This window comes from Heptranchias perlo, chromosome 18 (assembly GCF_035084215.1).
Source record: "Heptranchias perlo isolate sHepPer1 chromosome 18, sHepPer1.hap1, whole genome shotgun sequence".
Classification (NCBI taxonomy): Eukaryota; Metazoa; Chordata; class Chondrichthyes; order Hexanchiformes; family Hexanchidae; genus Heptranchias; species Heptranchias perlo.
The window spans coordinates 23992056-24016034 of NC_090342.1; the positions used below are offsets into that span (position 1 = coordinate 23992056).

The window sequence follows — 23979 nt, forward strand, 5'->3', positions numbered from 1 at the left end:
AACTTGTATAGAATCTTGGTTAGACCACACTTGGAGTACTATGCACAGTTCTGGTTTCCATATCGTAAAAAAGATGTAGAGGCATTGGAGAACGTGCAAAAAAGATTAACAAAGATGATACCAGAACTGAGAGGATATCCTTATCAGAAAAGGCTGAATGGGCTGGAGCTCTTTTCTCTAGAAAAGAGAAGGCTGAGGGGTGACCTGGTAGAGGTCTTTAAGATAACGATAGGGTTTGATAGGGTAGACATAGAGAAAATGTTTCCACTTGGGGGAGTCCAAAACTAGCAGTCATGAATATAAGATAGTCACTAATAGAGTCGTGGAACCAACCAGGGAACAGGCTATAATTAGATCTTGTCTTGTGTGATGAGACAGGGTTAATTAGTAATCTCATATTAAGGGATCGTCTAGGGAAGAGTGATCATAATATTATAGAATTTCACATTGAGTTCGAGAGTGACGTACTTAACTCAGAAACTAAAGTCCTAAACTTAAAGAAAGCCAATTACGTAGGTATGAGGAGCGAGTTGGCTAAGGTAGATTGGGAAATTAGATTAAAAGGTATGATAGTAGATAAGCAATGGCAAACATTTAAAGAAATATTTCATAATTCTCAACGAATATACATTCCACTGAGAAATAATTGATAGAGGGAGAAAATAGAATATGAAAGTAAAATATCAAGAAATATGAAAGCAGATTGCAAGAGCTTCTACACGCCTGTAAAAAGGAAGAGAGTAGCAAAAGTAAACGTTGGTCCCTTAGAGGCAGAGACAGGAGAAATTATAATGGGGAATAAGGAAATGGCAGAGATGTTAAATAAATATTTTGTATCTGTCTTCACAGCATAAGACACAAAAAGCATACCAGAAATAGTGGGGTACCAAGGGTCTAATGAGAGTGAGGAACTTAAAGTAATTAATATTAGTGAAGAAAAAGCACTGGAGAAATTAAAGGGACCAAAAGCTGATAAATCCCCTGGACCAGATGGCCTACATCCTATGGTTCTAAAAGGGGTGCCTGCAGAGATAGCAGATGTATTGGTTGTGATCTTCCAAAATTCCCTAGATTCTAGAACGGTCCCAGTGGATTGGAAGGTAGCAAATGTAACCCTGCTATTCAAGAAAGGAGGGAGAGAAAACACTGAACTACAGGCCAGTTAGCCTGACATCAGTCGTCGGGAAAATGTTGGAATCCATTATTAAGGAAGTAGTAACAGGGCACTTAGAAAATCATATGATTAGGCAGAGTCAATGTGGTTTTATGAAAGGGAAATCGTGTTTGATAAATCCATTAGAGCTTTTGGAGGATGTAACTAGTAGGGTAAATAAAGAGGAACCAATGGATGTAGTATATTTGGATTTTCAAAAGGCATTCGATAAGATGCCACACAAGGTTTTTACACAAGATAAGGGCTCATGAGGTTGGGGGTAATATATTAGCATGGATTGATTAACTGACAGAAAACAGAAAGTAGGAACAAACGTGTCATTTTCAGGTTGGCAGGCTGTAACTAGTGGGGTGCCGCAAGGATCGGTGCTTAAGCCTCAGCTATTTACAATCTATATTAATGACTTAGATGAAGGGACCGAGTGTAATGTATCCAAGTTTGCTGATGATACAAAGCTGTGTGGGAAAGTAAGCTGTGAGGAGGACACAAAGGGCTCGATTTTAACCAGGAAAAACGAGTGGGGCAGGAGGGGGCAGTAACAATTGCAAAAATCTAAAACCAAGAGGCGGGCAACCAACCTGTTCTCAGGAGGCGGGTCGGGCATTAAACGCTTCTGAGGAGGCTGCGGGCCTCCGTTTTCAAAGCTTTTTTGATTTTAGTCCCCCAGCTTGTGGGCCTGGAGGAACAGGAGCGCTTCCCCCATGCCCAACAAGCCTACCTGCAGCGACCCCAGGCTTCCTACACCGCCCCCCCCACCCCCCTAAACGATCTCCGACCTTCGACCCCCCGATGACTGACCCCCGCCCCATCTAACACTTACCTATTCACGTCCTCTTCCTGACGCTTCTCCGTCCAACTGAGAGCCAGCCTGTCAATCAGGCTGGCCTGTTGGGTGGGAAACCGCTAAAAAAAAATTTGATTAGCCATTTCCTGGCCTTCACCAGGAACAGACTTGTGCAGTGTGAAGACAAATTCCTTAAAGACCTCGCGCACAACTTTGGGAAAGGTCAGTTATTTAACCATCATGTGAGAAGTAGATCGGAAGAAAAGGAGAGATCAAACTGGAGGGAGATCAGAAGGGGGGAGATAAAGAGATTGGGGATGGAGAGAGAGGTTAGAATGAAAGATCAGGGAAAGAGACAAACTGGGGGAGAAAGAGAAACATTGAGGTCAGGGGGATAGAGAAAAAAGATTGGGGAGTGAGACTGAGAAACAATACAACCTCTTTCCCAATACTCCCACATTCCCAAACCACCACTGCTATGCTCTTAGGTCATATTAACCCATTGCACTCCTCACATAGTCCAGCACCAACCTCCCACAATCACCACTACCACCAGACTTGCACTCCACTCCCAACCCATGCCCATTCTCTGCCAACACTCTCTTTCCACCACCTACCCCAAGTGCCCAAAACGTGTTGGTTGTGGGACCTCAGAATATAATTTGCTGCTTTTAGTGTTTAGCATGTGCTGTCGCTTCCCTAGTTTGGTGCCTCATTCTAAGATATGCCTGGTGCTGCTCCTGGCATACCCTGCTACACCCCTCATTGAACCAGGATTGGCCTCCTGGATTGATGGTGAAGGAGGAGTAGGGATCTGTTGGGCCATGAGGTTACAGATTGTGGTGGTATACAATTCTAATGCTGCTGATACCCACAGTGACTCATGGATGGACAGCTGGATTCTGTCCTTAGTATGTCCCTCATCATGATAGTAGTGCCACACTTTGAACAGAGGACTTAGTCTTCAAAAAGGCTGAGCAGTGGTGACTCCTACCAATGCAAATGTGAACAGACCTGTCTATGACAGGTAGGTTAGGATGAGGTTAATAGGTTATTCCCTCATGTTAGTTTCCTCACCATCTGATGCAGACCCAATTTGCCAGCTGTGTTCTTCTGGACTCGACCAACTCAGTCAGTCATGGCACAACCAAGCCATTCTTGGTGAACACTGAAGTCCCTCAATCAGAATACATTCCATGCCTCTACTTCCCATATGCTTGTTTATTCTGGGCACTTCAAAAATTGCCTATAGTACCTTGCATATACAGAAGAGATAATGTTCAATGCATTGTGGGCATGAGTTTGTTAGTTCCCAGGGCCCTTGTGAGAAATTAGAAAGAAGCATTATGTCCTGCCTGAATGCAGTGAGTGCAGAGTCAGAAAGGAGGGTAGTGAAGATCTGGAAAAAAAAACTCTCCCAAAAGGCTGTGGATGTTGAGTTAATTTAAATTTTCAAGACTGAGATGAATTGACTTTTCTTAAGTAAGGGTATCAAGGGATATGGATCAAAGGTGGGTAAATGGAGTTGAGGTACAGATCAGCCATGATCTGATTGGAGATGCCGGTGATGGACTGGGGTTGACAATTGTAAACAATTTTACAACACCAAGTTATAGTCCAACAATTTTATTTTAAAATCCACAAGCTTTCGGAGGCTTCCTCCTTCCTCAGGTGAATGTGGAACAATGATCTGATTGATTTGCAGAACAATGTGGAACAATGATCTGATTGATTTGCAGAACAATGTGGAACAATGATCTGATTGATTTGCAGAACAGCCTCAAGTGGCTGAATGGCCTACTCCTGTTCCTATATTCTTATACAGATGCTCAAACTGGCCACATGCTGGAGAGAAACTAATTTCAGGTTGGAGGAAAATGAGTATTGCTAAAATTCACAATTGTTTAATTTTACCCATTAACCTTCAAACAACATTTTCCCATTATTTACCATTTTCTGAAATTCTAGTGTTGAAAAACAGAATGGCACTTTTCTAATATTGTTTTCCTACAATTATTCAACGCACTTGGAAAAACAAAGAAAATTATCCCAATGGCATTCACTTTGGTGAATGGTTCAAATAGCAGAAAACTGGTTAAAGAATTAAGAAATTAAAAATCAGGTCAGAATTTTTTCATCCAAAGGGCAATTTGAGTTTTAAAGTAAGTTACAATGGAAAGTATTTAAAGCAGAGGGTATAAATAAGATTGAGGTAATTAGATGCAGTTGTGGAGAAAGTTTGGATTGAGAGCTATAATGAGAAATCTCAAAACATTTTCCGGTACCTGAATATTCTTCAGTAATTCGTTCGATTTCATAGTTACTCTTTTTTTTAAAAAAAACTATGCAGTTTCTCCATACATGCAAACACTGTACTCCATTATATTAGTCTTTCTATACATATACACTACTCCAATAGACTACTCTCCCCTATGTATGTGCATACATAAATACACACTGCTGTACTCCATTAAATTAGTTTAACACTCAGTAATGAACTTACACAAAATACAGGTTCTGATGTTGAGTAGGATTATAAATAAGAAAATCTATTTTAGTACTTAATTAAAAAGAAACACTGAACCAAATGAGTATCATACTTTTAAATTACTGATTATTATTGATGAGTGGTTACAGTATCCAGAAGTCTGTACATTACATTTTGCTGTGTGTAATACAATCAATACGTTGAAGTCTAGTATCAGCCAAATGAAGCTAAGTTGATTTTTAATTATAGAAATCTTTGGAAATGGTTCAATGCTGGTTGTTAGTGCTTGAACTGAATAATGGTGATAAATTAGTGGCTTTAATATGCACTGTTTGTAATACAAGAACCGAGTTTTGAATCCTTTCAGCAATTCAATGGTATTAACTTTCAGTGGCAACACTCTCGCTTCTGAGTTGGAAGGTCTTGAGTTCAAGACCTATTCCAGGGACCTGAGCACATAACCTCAGTGTATTGCTGAGGAAGTGCTGTACTGTTGGAGGTGCCATCTTTCAGATGAGACATTAAACCAAGGCCCCATCTGATAGACGTAAAAGTTCCTATGGCACTATTCAAAGAGCAGGGAAATTCTCCTGGGATTCTGGCCAATATCTATCCCTCAACCAACATCACTAAAACAGATTATCTGGTCATTAACTCATTGCTGTTTGTGGGACCTTGCTGCATGCAAATTGGCTGCCATGTTTCCCTATATTACAACAATGCTTGATCTTGTAATCATCACTATTACATAGTTCACAGCAAATCACAGAAAATGACAACTCCAAGTACTTCATTCCTGCACCTCCTTCATTTTAACGACTGTCAATCTACTCTAAAGTTTGCAGTTTGTATTTTATTAAATATAATTAGAATGAAATAATGAACTTTATAAACAGCAATATAATGTTCATGTTAACATTACTTATATTGACTGAGTGGCCATTTTTAAAAAGGGTCACAGAACTAAACTGTGTAATTACAGGCCAGTTGGTTTAACATCTATAGTAGGGAAAATTTTAGAGTCTTTAATTAAGGATGAAATGACCACACATCCAGATAGAGAAAATAGTTAGAAGCAGCCAGCACAGACTATTTGAGTTGAGTGAAAATAATCTGTTTCCAATCCTTGTGTTCTCATATCTGTGTAGATTTGGATATTTGTGGACAGTTAATCACACAAGTGTAGGACTATCTTTATGTGAATAGCTTGAAGAATGAGAAAGTGGTGTGGTTTGTACAGTTACTCCAGAGTTAAAATGAAACAGGTTATGTAACATGTGTGTCATTGGAACATTTTTATTATACACAATCTTTGTTTCACATAAACACTACTATCTCTTCAAAGTGATTAAATAAAGTTCCCAACATATACTAATTACTTAGCCTTGAGTTTTGCAGAATATGTTGGTCACACAAAGTAGTAATTTCAAACAAAACTAATGGCTATTTCCTTGCTTCTAACATATCTGCATTAAGCCCAACATGTAGGCAGTTCTAAGTTTAATGGAAGAATTGAAAAGCAAATTATTCTTTGCATTAAATAGTTTACAGTACCATTTAAATTCCAACGGCAACTTTACTTCGAGATTCCTAGCATTAAGAAACCACAAGTAATTTTTAAAATATTGATCAAAGTTATATAAAAAGTATACATTTGTTTACAGTGCAAGAGATGAAGTGTTTTTTCCTTTTTAAATACTGAACACAGCTTAAGATTATAAATGTCCAAAGGTATTAAAATACAAAAAAAAAGTTATTGCTGGTAAAGATTAGGCTTGAACTGTAAAAATAGTTTTGCATTAAATGAGTATTTGGAGACATTTTCTCACTTTGTCTCCCGCATGAGAATCTGTGTCTGTTACACAGCCATTATCTTAGTTTATGACACATCTCATTTTTCTTCGGTGGGACAGTTGTAAAACAGAAGGATGAGTGACCATTACTTCATTTTAATTTGAGTAGAAAATTTTAAATATTATTTTCTACCATAAAACAGCTCCCATGACCTCCACTACATAGAAGGCAAAGGGCACCAAGTCACACACCATCCCAACTTGAACATCTATCACCGTTCCTTCACGGTCACTGGGTCAAAATCCTAGGACTCCCTCCCAAACAGCATTGTGGGAGCACTTTCACCACATGGGTTGCAGAGGTTCAAGAAGGAACACCACCACCTTCTCAAGAGCAACTAGGGATGGGCAATAAATGCTGGCCTTGCCAGCGACGCCCACATCCTGAGAATTAATTTTTTTTTAAATGATTTTCTGCAAAACTAGATATACTGGAGAATGTAAATTGTTTATGCCACTTTTGGGATGGGGTTGGATGACTACAGAATACTCTCTAATAATCACTGAATAAATATAAAAATTGTAACCTTGTATTTTTGTATAGATGCAAAATGCTGCCATAGCCCTTGCAGGGTCAATAATTTGGAATAAATGTTCAAAAAATACAAGGTTATCTCAAGCCTTCTACACATTTCTTTCTGAATTACTATTTAAATACAAGGCTTAGAGCAACACAAGAAGAACAACTCTACAATGAATTTCCTCAGTTGCAAACCTTTTGACCCTTCTCATGCTTTGTTATGTGGATGGCACATAATTGAATATCATAGGGCACCATCAGCAAATGATGTGTGCAAGTATAAGACTCTTAGTTGGGTGCCGACATTGACTTTATTTCCATGGCCATAAACCTCCCCAAAAACTATGACTGTGATGTCACCACACTGAAGACTGACAAAGCTCCTGTATTGGCAGCAATGGAAGATAGTTGGCTCTTAATCATCACCAGAGGAGCCCTTAATTTCAATGGAGCTTTGCTGAGCTAATCGAGTTTTGTCGAACTGTCTTACTACATTAGGTCCCATGTGCAGTCATCCAGTATTTAATGTGGATTAACTTCAGTCCAAATATGTAATTACACCCTCGAAATACTTGAGGTTTGATGAAATCCTTGATCAGGGTACCTTTTTTCAGCTAGCAGTTTCTATGAGTAATGGAGTGTTCTGTGCTGTAGATATAGCTGTCACAGTTCTCTGTTTGGAACTGCTTTTAGTATCTTCATGAGTATTTTGTGCATTTTGTTCTCTGTAGCTTTATAACCTTGTTTCTTGGAGGTCTTCCTCTGCCTCCTCCTGTAAGGCACTTATTTTTGGTCGTGTTTTCCTCTTGCTTGAGTTCCTTCTGTGAGCTGTAAATAGCTTTGCACGGTCCAAATGTCCAAAGACCTGCTTGAAAAGGCTTGCTTCAGTCAGAAGTTTCTGCAGAGCATCAAACTGTTTAACTGAACATCCCTCAATTACCTAAAATGAAATTAAACATGTAATTAGCTGTTAGACAATAGTGTCTATTACAGGTCATCTTCAATCAGGTTTAATTCTGGTTTACTATTAACTTTTTCAGGTCTTAATTGATTAGTGTAAAGTCCAATATAAAATGTAACTAAAAATACTTTCAACTGATTCTTTGCTAAAATGACTAAAAAATGTGAAAAGCATTGGCAAACAGGATACAAACTGCCTCTGGGGTAGGAGCGTGAACAGCCCTCATCATTTTATCATGAGTTGTTAGAAAATGATTTATTTTCTTCAAAACAGCCCTTTTTAGCAGCCTATTAGTCCCATGAAGAGATCACAAAAAATGTCACATTGAGAAGTTGGTCTCTTGTAGCATATCAGGTGAACTTGTGAATTAGATGTGCAACTTCTTTAGAAGGCACAAACTTTGGGTGATGATAAAAATGTTGTTCTGGTAACTAGTCTAATGTACAAGTCTTTCGAAAAGTGCACTGCATCCAATTTTGTTTCCCATCCTTATCAATGATCTGATAGCAATCAGTAGTGATATCCTTCCCTTTGTTTATAATGGAGGTCTAGTGTTTAATCCAGGCTTCCATGTTTCTGTCAAGAACCCATGAACTACTTCTATACATGCTGTTCACTCTGCTTCATGTAAAAATGTCATCCATGCCGAACACAAGGGATAGAAGACAAACAAAAGGACAAACCAGAAATTGCTGGCATTCAAGGAGAGCTTCCACTCTGTGTTCTGAGAGTATAACAGTGCTGTTTGAAAAAGTATGTTTGAGGGTTTTCCTTATGATTTGGAATGTTCTGTCACAAAAAAAATGGAAAATTTAGAATCTAATTCGACATTTTACATCTAATGTAACATAAACTCATCTTTAATGTTAACATTTAAATAAGTGATCAATCTCTTACTAAGAATAGATTTGATATCAAATAAAAGCTATAACCCTTTGAGAATTATCATTCTTCTATTTACATTGCACAGTACTATTCGTTCTATACAGCACTCTGCATATGTTTCATATCAGTTATCAATTAAAAAACTACAAAATGAAATTGGAAATAATTATGGTACAAAATATATGTTTTTTAAAAGCAGAGAATCAAATCTGGTATGCCAACCATTCAGCAGTAAATATATTAACTTCAAGACAAGTGAAATCTAAAAGTGAGCAAGAAGAATGTCAATTATTTGTTGTCTTTTCAGAGTCCATCAGCTACTTCTATTCACCATAGTTTCAGTCTATTCACACTTTGTAGATCAAACTTACACAGGGTCCAAATGAGCAGTAGGTTCATCCAGAAGTAGAATTTTGGCCTTGCTGAGAATGGATCGAGCCAAACACATGAGTTGTTTGTGGCCATTGCTGAGGATATAGCCACCATCCACCAAAACAAAGTTAAGATTATCTGGAAATTGCTCAATCATTGATTTCAAGCCAACCTGCAGTAATATAATTAGCAACAATAAGCCAATCTGTGGAACCTGGTTGCAAACAGATAGAACTATGGAAATTCATATAGAATCTGAATAGATCCCTTTAATTCAAAGAAGATTAATTTATATTTCACTTTCCTCTCTGAACCTCTGGGTGATGTATAGTTTACTTCATAAGGATTATCTATATTTTGCTCCATTTAGCCTGTAGATCTTTTGTATAACACTGTACCATAGCAGACTAACTTTACAGTAAATCAGTTGGAAGAAGAGACAATTGTGAACTTTAAAGGAAATAATGTGTGAGTTTTCATGAGCTTCTTGCCATGTTTGAGCTCTTTGCCACGGTTAAACTGACTTCTGCTGCCAGAATCAGGGTCCAGTCCCAGTTCCACTCCCAACTCAACAAGGGCAGATTGTAATGGTGTAGGCTGATAATGGTCAAGTGCACCCAAACTCATAATATTAAAATATTTGATACTGCATGGCACTACATTGTATTAATACTCTGAACAGAATTGTTGAATCATTTGTGTCAAATCACTATGATCATTCTTCAGTTACTCATTTGTTTTTGCTCCATTGGCACTAAGAGCACAAGTCCCCTCTTATTACTGCATGTCCTAACTTCTTTCTTTCTACTTTTCCACTCATTCAGTTGACTTGCCGTCAGCAATTGATATCTGAAATACCAACATTTATTAACTACTTGTATAGTAATGGATTATTTTAGACATTTTCATACACAAGTGAACCTACTTAGCATCTAATCAATAATTCATTATTAATTTTTCCACGCACGTTCATTCTTATGAACTCTAATCTTTCTTCCTGTTCATGTCCCATGTGAATGTACAAGTATCAAAAAATAATAAACTAAGCTGATGTTTAATGGAACTTTTAATTCCACTGTATTTTTCATACGAAAATTGAAGCATTTAAATCTTCGATTTTTACAATGGGATTTGAATTTATTGGACTATTTTGTGATAAGCAAATAAGTTATTTACATGGAAATGTCAGCCATAAAATAAGTCATTATCTAGTGAGTAGCTCAGCTATATGGACCAGGATCCCTGGTCTGTGTTGAGTTACCTAGTCTCAGTCAGAACTGCAGTAGGATTGGCCTCAGCATCCCTGGATTAGAGAGAAAAATCAGCCAGGATTCCCACTATTTATTGTTGTTCAGCAACCCTGCTGGAAATGCATGTGTAGATATCAAGTGAGAACAGGATTGGACTCAGCAGTGATGCCCTAAAGTGGAAAATAGTCATTGTCAAGGATCAAAGATGAATATCGATCATTTGGATAAGTTGCTGGATAACATCCATGCAGCTGTGCCCCAGCAGAGAGTCAAAGCTTTCAATAGGGATTGGGAGAAAATGGAAGTACTTTTCTTTAAAAAAAATACATTAGGAAACAAAAATTTAGTGATAGATTAAGAACTCTGACTTTGATGTTGTTCACCTGAGAAGAATTCATCTGCAACAGATGATTAACACCCAATTCAATACAATCACAACAGATATATGCAGAGGGCAAAATAATCATGCAGTGAGTTTTGGAATAGATTTTCCAATGCCTTAGTCATTTTTTAACTTGATGAAAAGAACATTATTCATAGCCTGAGAAAATCCAATCAAATTAGAATTATTTATTATGAAATTGGGCATATTTTAAGCATGGTTTCAGTTCTTCTAGGATAATGAATGATGCACAGTATTTATAATTATTACCCAAAAAATGACTTCTGGTTTACCTCTTCAGTGACTTTCCAGATCTCCTCATCACTCCACTGTTCATAAGGATCCAGGTTCTTCCGGAAGGTCCCAGAGAACACAAAGACTTTCTGTACGGTGGAATATTGAATTACAGTTGTTTTCTGAGTGGCTTTGTACAAGTTTATTACAGTTCTGATGGACATCATCATCAATATGTCATCATAGGATGAGAAGGTAGGAAAAAGAGAAAGCCACTCGGCTCATCCTCTATTGTTTAGGCACACATATAGGCCTGATCATAGCATAGCATCAGCCGGGCTCATGTGCTAAATGCTTACATTGTTCTACATTTTTTGTGTGTACCGTTTTAAATGTATGATAGATAGGGCATGTACTGAGTTGATGAAAATCCCATATTCTTGAAACAACTATTACCCAAGGAAAATAATTCTAATTTTCTCCTTGAATATAAAACCTCTTCCAACTTGTGCTTTAATCTTTATCCCCAGTCTAGTATAAAACACGTTAAAATGTCCAATATTATTGTACTCACAATTATGAAAGAAAATCATTAAGGGAACATCACTGATGTGCTGTTCAGAGTATTGGAATTACTGCATGACTTCTATTCAAATTCATGTTTAAATGCATTACCTGTGGGATGACACCAAATGCTTTCCTCCATTTTTGCAAAGGGACTGAATTCCAGGAAATCCCATCAATCTGTATTTCCCCTTCAGTAGATAAGAGACGCAAGAGAGCAGAAAGTAATGTGCTTTTCCCAGCACCTGTGCGTCCCAGCAGTCCAACCTGTTATTGCATGCAGAGCGTAGTGCTTAATAACAGACTAAATTAACACATGTAATGGACTGGATGCATTTGAAAAGTTAAGTATAATATGGAAGAAATGTAATTAAATTTTGTTGCAGGGCAAATGATTTGTAGCAGTTTTCAGTGTCTCAGAAGTGACTCATCAAACAACTGTTAATGCAAATAACTGCTGCAAGTAAACATTTGGAGCCTTTTGCTTACAGATGGCATTAGGTTTTATAATAAAATAGACTGTTTACTCAAGCTATTTATCTGAAATGATTTCCCAATGATTCAAATGCTGGTACTTGCAACTTGCATCAGATTTTCAACATGGCTGCACACAAACTGCATAAAAACTGCCTAAATTACTGAAGAACCCTAAGGGAGTCTGCTGGCTCAGACTGTTTGAAAGGTATTGGTAATTCAATAATTTGGTATTCAAAAAGAACTGCCTGTGAAATCCTATAGAAAGTCTATCTCACTGTTCAGAGTGAACATAGAGGTTAAATTGAATGTAGTCGGTTCTGAGCAGAAAGATTAATGCTAGAAGGGCATCAGTATTGGAAAAGTCCATGGAATTATTAAAAATGTTAACTTTTGAATATTGGGCATATATTTTAACATTTAAAAGTTATTACTTTTGGATATTTAGTGATGTATCTGCAGTGTACCAAATGCTTTCCCCTGGTAATTCTATTTAATAAAAAAGCTTAAATAATTTTCCAGACACTTTCCATCTGGCTGTAGTCACAATCAATCATTTATGCCTAATTTTTGGGAATATAATATAATTGTGTTTCATGAATTTGCAATGCCATTTTCCTGTGCATCTTTTCAGGAGCTGGTATTGAGGAGTTCTCCCAATACTAAAAACAATCTAAAAATTGGAGATACTAAGAACAAAGTTTCATTGTAATGAATGTATCTACTGCCTTACCCTTTGTCCTGCATTTACTGAGAAAGAAAGATCCTGCAGCACTGCGCGCCCATCATTGGTATACTTGGCTGTGAGGTTGTTCACCATCATTTGGCCTCCAGATGGCCACTCATTAGTTAGATGCTTGTTTTCAATTACAAGCACATCCGAGGAGTTGTTGACATTTTGTCGGTTCTTGGTTTCAGATCCTTCCGGGGGTATGTCAATGTATTTAAAAATACGACTTACAGACCGCATCTGGAGGCAAGAACATTATTAAGGATCATTATAGGTGTACAAGCTTAAGGGTTCCACAGATTTAATTGATTCTCAATTATGATTGACCCTCTTTTAAACTTGTGAAATTTTAATTCACCCAAATTCAATGACTTGACAAATTTAATTTTTTGGGTTTATGATATTTTACATGCTGTAGTGCATTATAAACAGGTATGCAATGGCAGATAAAGTACAACTTGGTGAGTTTGAGAAATATAAGTTCTTAAGAACCATTTGACAATAATGAATCATGAAGACTTGTACATTAAAGGCTGAAAGTTCTTGACTTTGATTCTCACAGTTGGAACTTGTAACACAGATGGTCATGAGTTAACTAAAGCTTTTTGTTACAAATGCAAACCAACATACAGCTGACATTCAGTCAAGAGCAGCTTAATACAATTAATTTTATAGCTAATTGTTGTATGTCTCACTGCCTTCACGTGATAATAGGCATTCTCTCTTGATTATATTGCTTAGAATTTTACAATTTTTTTCAGAGTGTGATGTCCTCTTCTATATTTAAAAGGCATTTTTCTTTTCTTCTCTTTTCTATTTTGTCTGCTTTGCACATCATCCTTGGGCTGGTGTAAGGGTGATCTTCACTCAGGCATTCCCCAGTATCACTCTACAACCAGCTACTGGGATGTGTACAAGTCTCTGGTATGACAGTCTGATTTTCTCTCCCAATGGAGCCTTGCTTGACGTCTATAATGTTGCCATTTTTACCATAATCTAAATATAAAACTATCTTCAGTCGAATGGCCTACTCCTGGTTCCTATGTTCCTCAGCTACTGATCATGTGTTTCTCTGTGTATTCACGTACATTTTAGATTTTCAGCAGCAAATCATAATAAACAAGTCTTTCCACAGAACCTTGACAATGGATCATCATATCTATCATTAGATCAGTGCTTTGTATTGTGATATTACTTCATGAATTATTAAATATCTAAAAATTAGATGTATATTCTTTACCAGACTATCCACGTCTATGCTTGAATTGACGGCCCACTGCAGAGTGCTCGTGATATTCATGGCTAAGGTGAGGATAATTCCAACTTTTCCTTCCCCGACATCTAAAGAAAACAATTTGATTTGTAAATTCTTAAAACTCTGGAATTCCCTGCCTAAACATTTCCACCTCTTCATCGCTCTCTCCTTTAAGACCTTCCTTCAAATCTACCTTTTGACCTATCTTTTAGGCACCCCTCCTAATAGCCCCTTGTTTGGTTTGGTTTTTTGTCTGATTACGCTTCTGTGAAGTGCCTCGGGATGTTATCCTATGTTAAAGGCGCTACATAAATGCAAGTAAAGTTGTTGTTAAAGCCTCATTGCAGTATTTAATGAACCAGCCATATCAAACTCTAATTTACGTAAGCATAACGGTCCAAATAAGCATTTTAGGCCAGTAAGTGATATATATAAAAATATGGTGCAAAAATTTCAGGAGGCACCTAATTACATTTACCAGTATTTCATTTACATGAAAAGATTAAGTAAAATTTTAAAATTAATGTTCCCAAAAATTCGTGACCGTAATTTCAGTGAGACTCCACTGGAACAGCCAGAAACTAGGCCGGGACTGAGATACGTCGGGTCTCAGCCTTGCGCCAAATTTGCAGGTTGGCCTTGTGGTGGTAGAACCTCCCACATCCCTTATAAAGCCATCGATGCAAGGGAAGCAGGGCTGGGGTGGAGACTCCAAATGACAGAGTTCTCATCCCCTGGGGCTTCCTTCGGGATCTGGCATATGGTTGGCGCACCCGGCCATAATTATGGCCTGGATCCGCAAAGATTAAAAAGATGCATTGATTTAATGGTGGCCCCTTTATAATGGGGTACACAGGGTTAACTGCAAGATATTTCTTGGGGGAGGTTCCGCAGTACCCCTCTCCTGGCATTGAGACTCTTCAACTGGACTTTCTAGCCTCTTTGACATAGGTTGCGGGGCACCCTAGATGCACCCCTAGCTCACCAAAGACATTTAAAATGTGGGACCTCCCCCAATCCCATGAACCTAGGAAGGGTCAGAAGGCAGGCGTCAGGGCTGAGCAGCTCAATACTTACACCAAAATGTGCTACCCTGCAGATTTTGGGGCCAATATTTACTCGCATGCATGTATTATTTTAAAAGGTTGTGGTAAGGAATTTAAGGCCTAAGAAGAAATGTCTCTTCTAGCTATTATATTCCAATTACATTTCTTAATATTGACTTAGTGCTTTTAATATAAAAGAATGATAAAGGACAATGACATCAATTAAGTTCAGATAAATGGTCACAAGGACTTCTGATGAAGGGTCTACACCTGAAACATTAACCAAGCAATTCTCTTTGGTGCTGATGGATGTGCTGTATATTTTTTCTTTTTATCTCAACAACTTACTGTGTGTTGCTATTGAGATGAAAGTAACTGCGATAAAGAAGAGGACAAATACAATGTCAATCCTCATCTGGAACCAACGCAGTGTTGAGAGGTAGAGAAACCAGTTTGCAGTATGGAGATTCAAAGCCTTGTGAAAAAGTGTTTCAAAGTAAGACTGGCGGCCAAATGCTCTTACTGTCCACAGTCCTCTCAAGGATGTGATGAGATGGCTGAAAATAGGGCTGCGAGCTGTAAGCAAACAGAGGTAAACACAGATATTGTTATTAGGATGATCTCCAATTGTGGCTTAGAGCTGAGACTATGGGGAGAATTTCCATGCAGTAAGTTGCGTTGCTGTTATGCTATTTGAAAAAAGATTTACACCCGCTGGGGATCAGGAGAGGGATTGACACGAGGGTTTACTGGGTCAACTTATCTGCATACCCAATGGAGGAATGACTGGCTTAAATCCCGTGTAAAATGGGTGTAAGCGGCTGAAGTGGATCAGAATGCAGCCTTTAAAAAGGCAGTACAGTCTGCACATTTCAGCACCAGACTGTGGGACAACGAGGTAAAGAGCTTGGCTCACTCACTCGACTCTCCGATAACTTCACTGCATGACTCGTCAATCTTTTCACTGATTTTTCAAAAATGTCTACTGTGATGCAAGTAGCCAAACAATGCATCAGGGCATGGTACCCAGGCACAGAAGAACGACGCAGAATTCTTCTGACTCAGACCTCCAAGCCTTCCTCAAGGAGATTGAATTAAGAAGGTACAGACGTACAGACTCCTGGGTATCTTTTTGTTTATTCATTCTCAGGATATGGGCGTTGCTGGCAAAGCCAGCATTTGCCTATCCTTAGTTGTCCTTGAAAAGGTGGTGGTGGTCCTTCTTCTTAAATGGTTGCAGTCCGTATGGTGAAGGTTCTCCCACTGTGCTGTTATGTAGGGAGTGATATATGCGCAAGTCATATATAACGGTGATATTTGCGCAAGTCAGGATGGTGTGTGACATTGAGGGGAACTTGGAGGCGATGGTGTTCTCACGTACCTGCTGCCCTTGTCCTTCTTGTTGGCATAGGTTACGGATTAGAGAGGTGCTGCCGAAGACGCCTTGACAACTTGCTGCAGTGCATTCTGTACGCCGGTGGTGGGGGGAGTGGATGTTTAAGCTGGTTAATGGGGTGCCAATCGGCAGACTGCTTTTTCCTGAATGATGTTGAGCTTCTTGAGTGTTGTTGCAGCTTTACCCGTCCAGGCAAGTGAAGAGTATTCCATCACGCTCCTGACTTGTGCCTTGTAGGCAGTGGAGAGGTTTTGGGGAGTCAGGAGGTGAGCTACTCAGCGCAGAATACCAAGTCTCACCTGCTCTAATAGGCGCAGCATTTATGTGGCTGGTCTAGTTGAGTTTCTGATCAATGGTGATTCCCAGGATGTGGATCGGGGTGAGGGGGGGATTTGGTGATGGTAATGATATTGAATGTCTGTGACAGCAAGCCAGCCAGAAATATCATTTGTACCACCTGGAAGGTGGGGACACCGACAGTGACCTGCAGGGTTGCAGACCAATACTGAAAAAAGTTCGACAACCTCACCAGGGCAGGCAAGGTAAGACACTGGACTCTCTTTCTTTTATTCCTTGCCCAACCTGGGCACCAGGACAAACTTTACTTTCTTAAATCGACACTTACACATCTAACCCATCACAGTGCACTCTGGTTAAGGGGGGTTCGAACTCAACATTTTGCACTATGGCTTGAAGCTGCTGTGCCCCTGGTCCTCATTTTGACTTATGCAAATGAGATCAGCCAGGACTCGGCGGGCAGATCGCGGGAAGGTTCAAAAGCACGAGGTAGCTCAAGGAAGCATTTTCAAGTGTTTTCATAACTCCTGCCTGATTTTCCTGCCAAAAATAATTTCCTGCATCATTTATGCACTGCTGATCCACTGAAAGGCACAAGGAAATTTACCCCCATGTCTGACGAGCAATTAATATCAGAATTCATTGGGTGAGGGGAATAGAGTGCCTTAAATATGAAGCGTGGCAGCTGGAAAAAAAAGTCACAAAATTATTAGAAATATATAAAATATGAATGAAAACCTTTAGGGTGACTGGGTTTGTCCAGTGGAATAGGACACTTTCATTTCTAGATCCTAAGTTCAAATCCTACATAGGCTGCTGAGAAAAAAGTCTCCTCTCTTTCTCTGGTGGTTATAAAATTGGGTTACCTCAGTTTTCATTGCATCAGCATGTTGCAAGTCACATAAACATAAAATTGATTGTAAAAGAGATTAAGATGAATAGAATGGGTCCTGCAGTATGTTCACAACTGGATCAGAAATATCAGTTAAAATGTAAAAGAAATTATTGAGTCATTCGGATGTAAAAATTATCCAAGATTCATACAGAAAAATCATGGAATACTTACTGGACCTTTGTTTTTAGAAAATATGCTCAAATTAATAATGTAGGATAAATTGTTGGCATTGTAATGAATGAACATATCACCTGGTAGAAAATTGGGTCTTCTAGTTGTTTCTTTTTATTTTCAAGAGCCAGACTGCAGGTAAGTTATACAGAATTAAGTTTACAAATCTCCCAGTCCATTGCATGGATTTCCCCTTTTATGCTGATACTATGGATTAGAAAGATCAACCATTGAAAACTGGTCTTGTCCCTAGCATGATAATCAAATACAACTCTGAGGGTACCTGGATTCAAGTCTGTACCCTGGAGTCCTAAAAGAGACAGACCCCATCCATGCAGTGATTTTGTTTTATGATTTATTATTGCAGCAGAATGTGTCCTAATGTAATTCCCCACTGGATTTCCAGAGAGGTTTGTATCTGTTCGTATCTGTGCTTACCTTCAGATTCCAGCTGCTTCAGCTGCTGTGATGTGCGGAGGAAGTAGGCCCTCAACATTATGAAAATAACTGCCACGGGGATTGCAGCCAACAGAGTGTAGGGTTGTAACACAGATACCACACTGATGGCCCCCACCACAATCAGTATCAACTGCAAATGGAATGTAAAACCATTAAACTTATAGCATTTCATTAATTAAAAAACAATTAACAAATAATAAGGGCCAAAGAGTTCGGATTTTCCCCTAGTTTTCCTCCTTTGGTGGTCCCCAGAGGTCATACACCATCTGGGTCCAAGAGGCAGAGTAGATAGCCTGCTCCCGTATCTCTGGTAATACTGCCCTTGCCCAAAAGGCTAATCTAGGTTTGATTTGATGAAGACGCCCTGTCGAATATTTGCTGTCCTCCTGTGGGAAGGTTCCTGGCTTCCTCACAGATCTTGTCCATAACAACGCAGTTAAAAATAAGTGGCATGAAAACGAAACTTGCGTTCTCCCACTCCAGGGTGCTGCATGTGCTCCAAATAAACTTTATTTTAGGAATTCTAAAACAGAATCCATCCATTCATAAACGCATAATGTAATGTTTAATGTAATGCCCCAATTGCTAATTATCATATTTATGTTAGTCTCCATGCTTTTAACAGACTACCTAGATGAAACACGAGTTCAGTCTTATTTACCACTGGTCAATCTCAAGTGGCATTGCACATGTTAAATCAGAGAATATGATCACTCTCTTTCCTGTCTCTGATTTCTCCACGTTGCTGACTCTCACTGTCTCTCCTCTTCTGATTCTGTGTCTCTCTTTCTCTTCTCTACTGCTTTTCTATCCTTAATTCTTCTTTTTCCTTCTCTGTCCTCTTCTGCTTCTGTCTTTTTATTTTCTTCTTTCCTTTTAGGTGGAAAGTGGCAAGTGATAGGCGTGGTATGGCAGGGCAAGAACCCACCAGAGGCTGTATTTGGGATAAGGGTTGCAGGGAAAATGTGGCCCTCAGGGACTCCCATCCCGTTCCCTACCCAAACACTCCCCCTTGCTCCCAATACAACTCTCACATTTTCACATTCTCACTACCCATTCCCCTTTGAATTACCTACTCAACCCCTATAATCCTTCCTTTCCCTTTTATCCATCATCATTCACCTCACCCTTACCTTTCCTCCACCACCACTTGCTCCTCCCAAACGTGGGTGATGAGAGGCCTGGGCCCCTTACCCTTAGTTTCCCTCCAACCTGGCCTTCCTGATTCCATCAAAGAGGCTTTGTTCACTTTCAAAATTCAACTTGTGTTGTTTTTACAATGTTGAATGAGGGGAAAAAATGGATGTTTTCTTTTCTATCTATCTGTCTCATAGATGTTAGAAATAAGAATTTCTGTCTCATAGGTATTTTCCATTAGCATTGTTTGTGCCACCCATTGGTAGCGGAAAATTGCATTGGTGTCCTACTGATGTCATTGGACCCCGATTTGCAAGATATAACGAGGCTCCAGCCAGTGGATGTTTTGGCCACCTATCTGAAAGCCCCAATCAAAATGGCGGCAGGCAAAACAACGATGGGAGCATGACGGTAAATTCTACATTTCGAATTTGAGCATGTTACAATTCCATTCCCACCAGAAAACTGGGATGAAAATCAGCCCCTATGATTCTAATGTCACCAACACTGCTCCCATTATTTGTTCACTGCATTTCATCATTGAATAAAGCAGTCCTTATGATGAGGGACTCGAAGACTAACATTGTGACACTAACATTCAGAGTGTGGATTCTATATTCTGAACTTCTCCTCTGTTTACATATTTTATCCCTTTCTTCTTTAGACCCTTTCTGCCAGTTAATGATCGCTAACCAGGAGGACAAGAAAGTGACCAGCTTAAGTCTTTACCATTTTTGAGCCAAATGCTTTAAGTCTTTGTTAACTTTGAACAAGTACTCAGCAATGACTGGAAAGGACAAAGCAAATAAAGAAGTACAATGAATGTCTGCGAATAGATTGTAAGTATTCCAGTCATAGCATTCCCAATAGTATGGAGCTGACATGCTACAAGAATGCCCATAGCCCATAGCATCCTAGAGAAACTGCTGCATTAGAATGGATAAGCACAGAGATCCACTATAGAGCTATGTAGTTATATGGGGCTCAATTTTAAAAGGCCAGCGGGAAGAGTGCCGGGGGTTTGGCGCCAGGCAGACAGCCTGATTGACAGGCTGGCTGCCGACAGGAGCTGCACATCCAAGGTGGGCGGGGGGGGAGTGTGGGGGAAAGAAAGAAAGAAAGAAAGAGAGAGAGAGAGACCTCATCGGCCATTGGGAGAGAGATGGGGGGAGACAAAGATCGGGGGGAGAGGTCGGAGACATTGGACATCGGGGAGGGAGATATCGGTCATTGGAGGGGGGGGGGTGAAAGACACATCCGACATCGGGGGGGGGGGGGTGAAGGTGATATCGGCCATCGGAGGGGGTGCAAGTGACATCGGACATCGCGAGGTTGGGGGGGAGGTGACATCTTTGGAAGGTATGTTTGTTTTTTACAATGTGAAATGTAATTTTATTTAATTTATTTAGTCTATTTTTCACCAGGCCTGAATCGGAAGCTGTGGGAAAGCCGCCCAGGTAAGGTCAAAATCGTTTTAACTGCCCAAAGGGCAAACAATAAACTACCTTAAGTACCCCAATGAGATACATTTGCTGCTTTAAATATCGTCCGGCTGCCAATTAAAGTTGGTGGGACTTCCGGGTTCGTGAACGGCACACGCACCCAGATGACTGGGTCAAAAGCGGAAGTCAATGGGTTGGAGCCGGGATTCGTTCCTGCTCCGGATTTCTCCGATTTTCTTTGCCCCACCACCCCCAATGCACTCTGACTTGGCTTTTAAAATTGAGCCCATGGTCTTTAGTGGTGGTTATCATATGTCATCCTTATACCTAACCTGACAATAAGCAACTGATGTATTCCTCGTATTTTCCCATTACTAATGTTTGCCGTTGTATTTCAATATCAATAAATTTATCTTTGGCCCATATGTTAGGTTCACAAAGATAGGTAGAGATTTGCCCATCTTGCTCTTCCTTCCATAGAAACCTATGATCCCACAACTGCAGTATCTAACTGCTTCTATTACATTCAGCATCTTGTATACCTGCATAAAGTCCCCTTTCATTTGCTTGCTTTAATGCTGAAGAGTCCCATGTTTTTGTAGCTTATCCTCTTGACTTAGTCCTCAGATTAGGGATCAGCATTGTGACCTGTCTCTGCACCATCTCCAGGGTTTGGATCTTTCCCTTGTGCCTCAGTGACCAGAACTGAATCCAATATAGCTCAGTATTCTGTACACTTAATTGATTGCTGCTCTACAATGAGCGAACATGTTAAGTGTTCACAATCTCCGCTATGCTATCAAGGAGACTGTGAAAATCAAAGGGCAAGGCACTCTGGACAGTTCTTATAAACTTAGCACTGGGGTCAAGTGCAGCATTGAAAGAAGCTTGGGAGCAAAGTATCTGCCCATTCTCTCGGGTGATTGACAGTGTCCACACATTCTTAAAGAGGGAAGGGGAAAAAAAACTGCAACAAAAATTTTAAAAGTAGTCCTTCCCACTATTTTCAAGGTTAGCTTTACAGAATGGCTCTGCAAAGGGATTAAAATATGTTTAGACTTTAACCTTAAACACAATGATGTGTAACCACAGAATCAGATTGCATACAAGTTCTTAAGAATTATTGTTTTAATCATTCTCGGGATATGAGTGTCACTGGCGAGGCCCACACTTATTGCACAACGTTAGTTGCCCTGAGAAGGTGGTAGTGGGCTGCCTTCTTGAACTGCTGCAGTCCATGTGGTGATTCTTGTTATTCTTTGTAGAGGTTTAATACAACTCACTGGCTTGCTAGGCCACTTCAGAGGGCAGTTAAGAGTCAACCACATTGAAGTAGGACTGAAGTCACATATAGGCCAGACCAGATAAGGACGGCAGGTTTCCTTCCCTAAAAGATATTATTGGCGCAGTTGGGTTTTAACGACAATCTGACAGCTTTGTGGTCACTTTTATTGATACCTTTTTATTCCAGATTTTTAAAACTGAATTCAAATTCTCAAATTGCCATGGTGGGATTTGAACTCACATTCTCTGGATTATTAGTCCAGGCCTCTGGATTACCAGTCCAATAAAATAACCACACAAACTACCGTACCCAGAACTGCACACATGTTCTAGATATAAAACCAATTTTGCACATAGAAATTAATGAGAAATTGGAAAGAAGTTCATCTTAAATTCTCTGACCTGCACAAAGTCAAAGACAGTGAGTGGCAGCATGTCATCTATTATGGCCGTATCTTTAATGAATCGATTTAGAATTCTGCCTGCAAATTAAAAAAAATATTAAGAATATCTGAAACAACCATCTTTAATAAACAAGAAATAATTATCATTATGTTGTCCTGAAATTAACTGAACGTTTCTATTTTATTCTGGTAATTTTAAATACTATGGCTATGCACACATCCATCAAAGAACAATAGGCACTTGAGAGGACAAGAAAACTATCTTGCCCAAGGGGAGAAGTATCAACACCAATCCCTCCATTGCATCTAAAATATTTATGGATCCACTTTTAATGTGTTGGCATTACAGCTGCACTAGTGGAAAGTTTATTTTACACTTTGTACAGATGCTAAGCTGGTGCCCCAGCATCTCTGAAGTGCAGTCATTGTTATGTTGGCAAACACAGTAGCCGATTTGTGCAGAGCAAGGTTTCGCAAACAGCAAATGAATGAATGAGTAGATCATCTATTTATGGTGTTGTTTAGTTAAGGGAGAAATGTTGCTCAGAACATTGTGAGGGTTTCCTGCTCTTTTTCAAATAGTGCCAAAGGATCTTTTACGTCCGCCTGTGCAGGCAGACAGGATGGCAGTGTAATGTTTCATTTAAAATACAGCACTAATGTATCAACCTAGATTATGTGCTAACGTCTGGAGTGGGGCTTGAATCCACAACCTTCTGACTCAGAGGTGAAAGTACATCATTTGACAACATACTATCCAGATAAGTGAACCATTTCACAACATTTAGTTCAGTATTACCAATGAGTATGGTTGATTTGGTGTTCTGCTTTCCTAGGGTGACGAATGCATAACTCCTCTTTACTTTAGGCTTTATATGAAAGAAATACAAAGAAAAAATATCTGTCTTTAAAGAAAAAACTATAGTATGCACCTAAATGGTTCAGATTGTATGGTCAACAAACTATTTTAATGTAGGTATAATCTGTTGTATTTTGCTATGTTGGCCTCTAAGAACTTTTCCTGATATAAAATAATAGCTGGACAACTAAATATAAAACAATGATAAATCACTTAATAGATGCCTCCCCAAATGCATCACTAATGTCCTGGTTTCTCTACTGGAAGGTTCCAGTACTGTGAGAGATGATTTCAAACTGTTGGAACGTGAGGATACATTTTGTGAGGAGAGGTTTCTGGTCCATGCTTCGCTCAACTGGACCACAGATTGGAGAATATGCATCGTATGAGTTGTTGAACTGAGCTGGGCCATCTAAGAAAGGTACCATATAGAAGCAGGTGATAAGCAGATATGGATTCATGCTCATATCTTTCACGGTGTTAACTGTGCTTTAGGGGGAAAGTTGACCAGAAGTTAAGTACTTCCCTACAGGAAGGAAAATTTGATCTACATATAATCCTTTGTATAAAACCATTTCCCATTTATTTCTATTATAGAAAATTGTTGATCGAAAGATAAAATATTCCCCAATTTTTTATCTTCCTTTGCTCAGTACAGTTTTA

At 39.2% G+C, this 23979-nt stretch overlaps 1 protein-coding gene across 1 annotated transcript in view; it reads right to left on the minus strand.

The window, feature by feature from the left end:
• Positions 1–4611: 4611 nt before the first annotated feature.
• The window catches only part of cftr (CF transmembrane conductance regulator), a 117641-nt gene continuing 98273 nt past the window's right edge, over positions 4612–23979 (minus strand). The window contains exons 18-27 of the mRNA XM_067999536.1: positions 22456–22535; positions 18170–18320; positions 15321–15548; positions 13912–14012; positions 12675–12911; positions 11579–11734; positions 10963–11052; positions 9037–9209; positions 8464–8569; positions 4612–7759 (exon numbers count right to left, since the gene is read on the minus strand). Of these exons, the coding sequence (XP_067855637.1) occupies positions 7553–7759; positions 8464–8569; positions 9037–9209; positions 10963–11052; positions 11579–11734; positions 12675–12911; positions 13912–14012; positions 15321–15548; positions 18170–18320; positions 22456–22535 (1529 nt within the window). The 3' untranslated portion in view covers positions 4612–7552. The remainder of the gene's footprint in view (positions 7760–8463; positions 8570–9036; positions 9210–10962; positions 11053–11578; positions 11735–12674; positions 12912–13911; positions 14013–15320; positions 15549–18169; positions 18321–22455; positions 22536–23979) is intronic.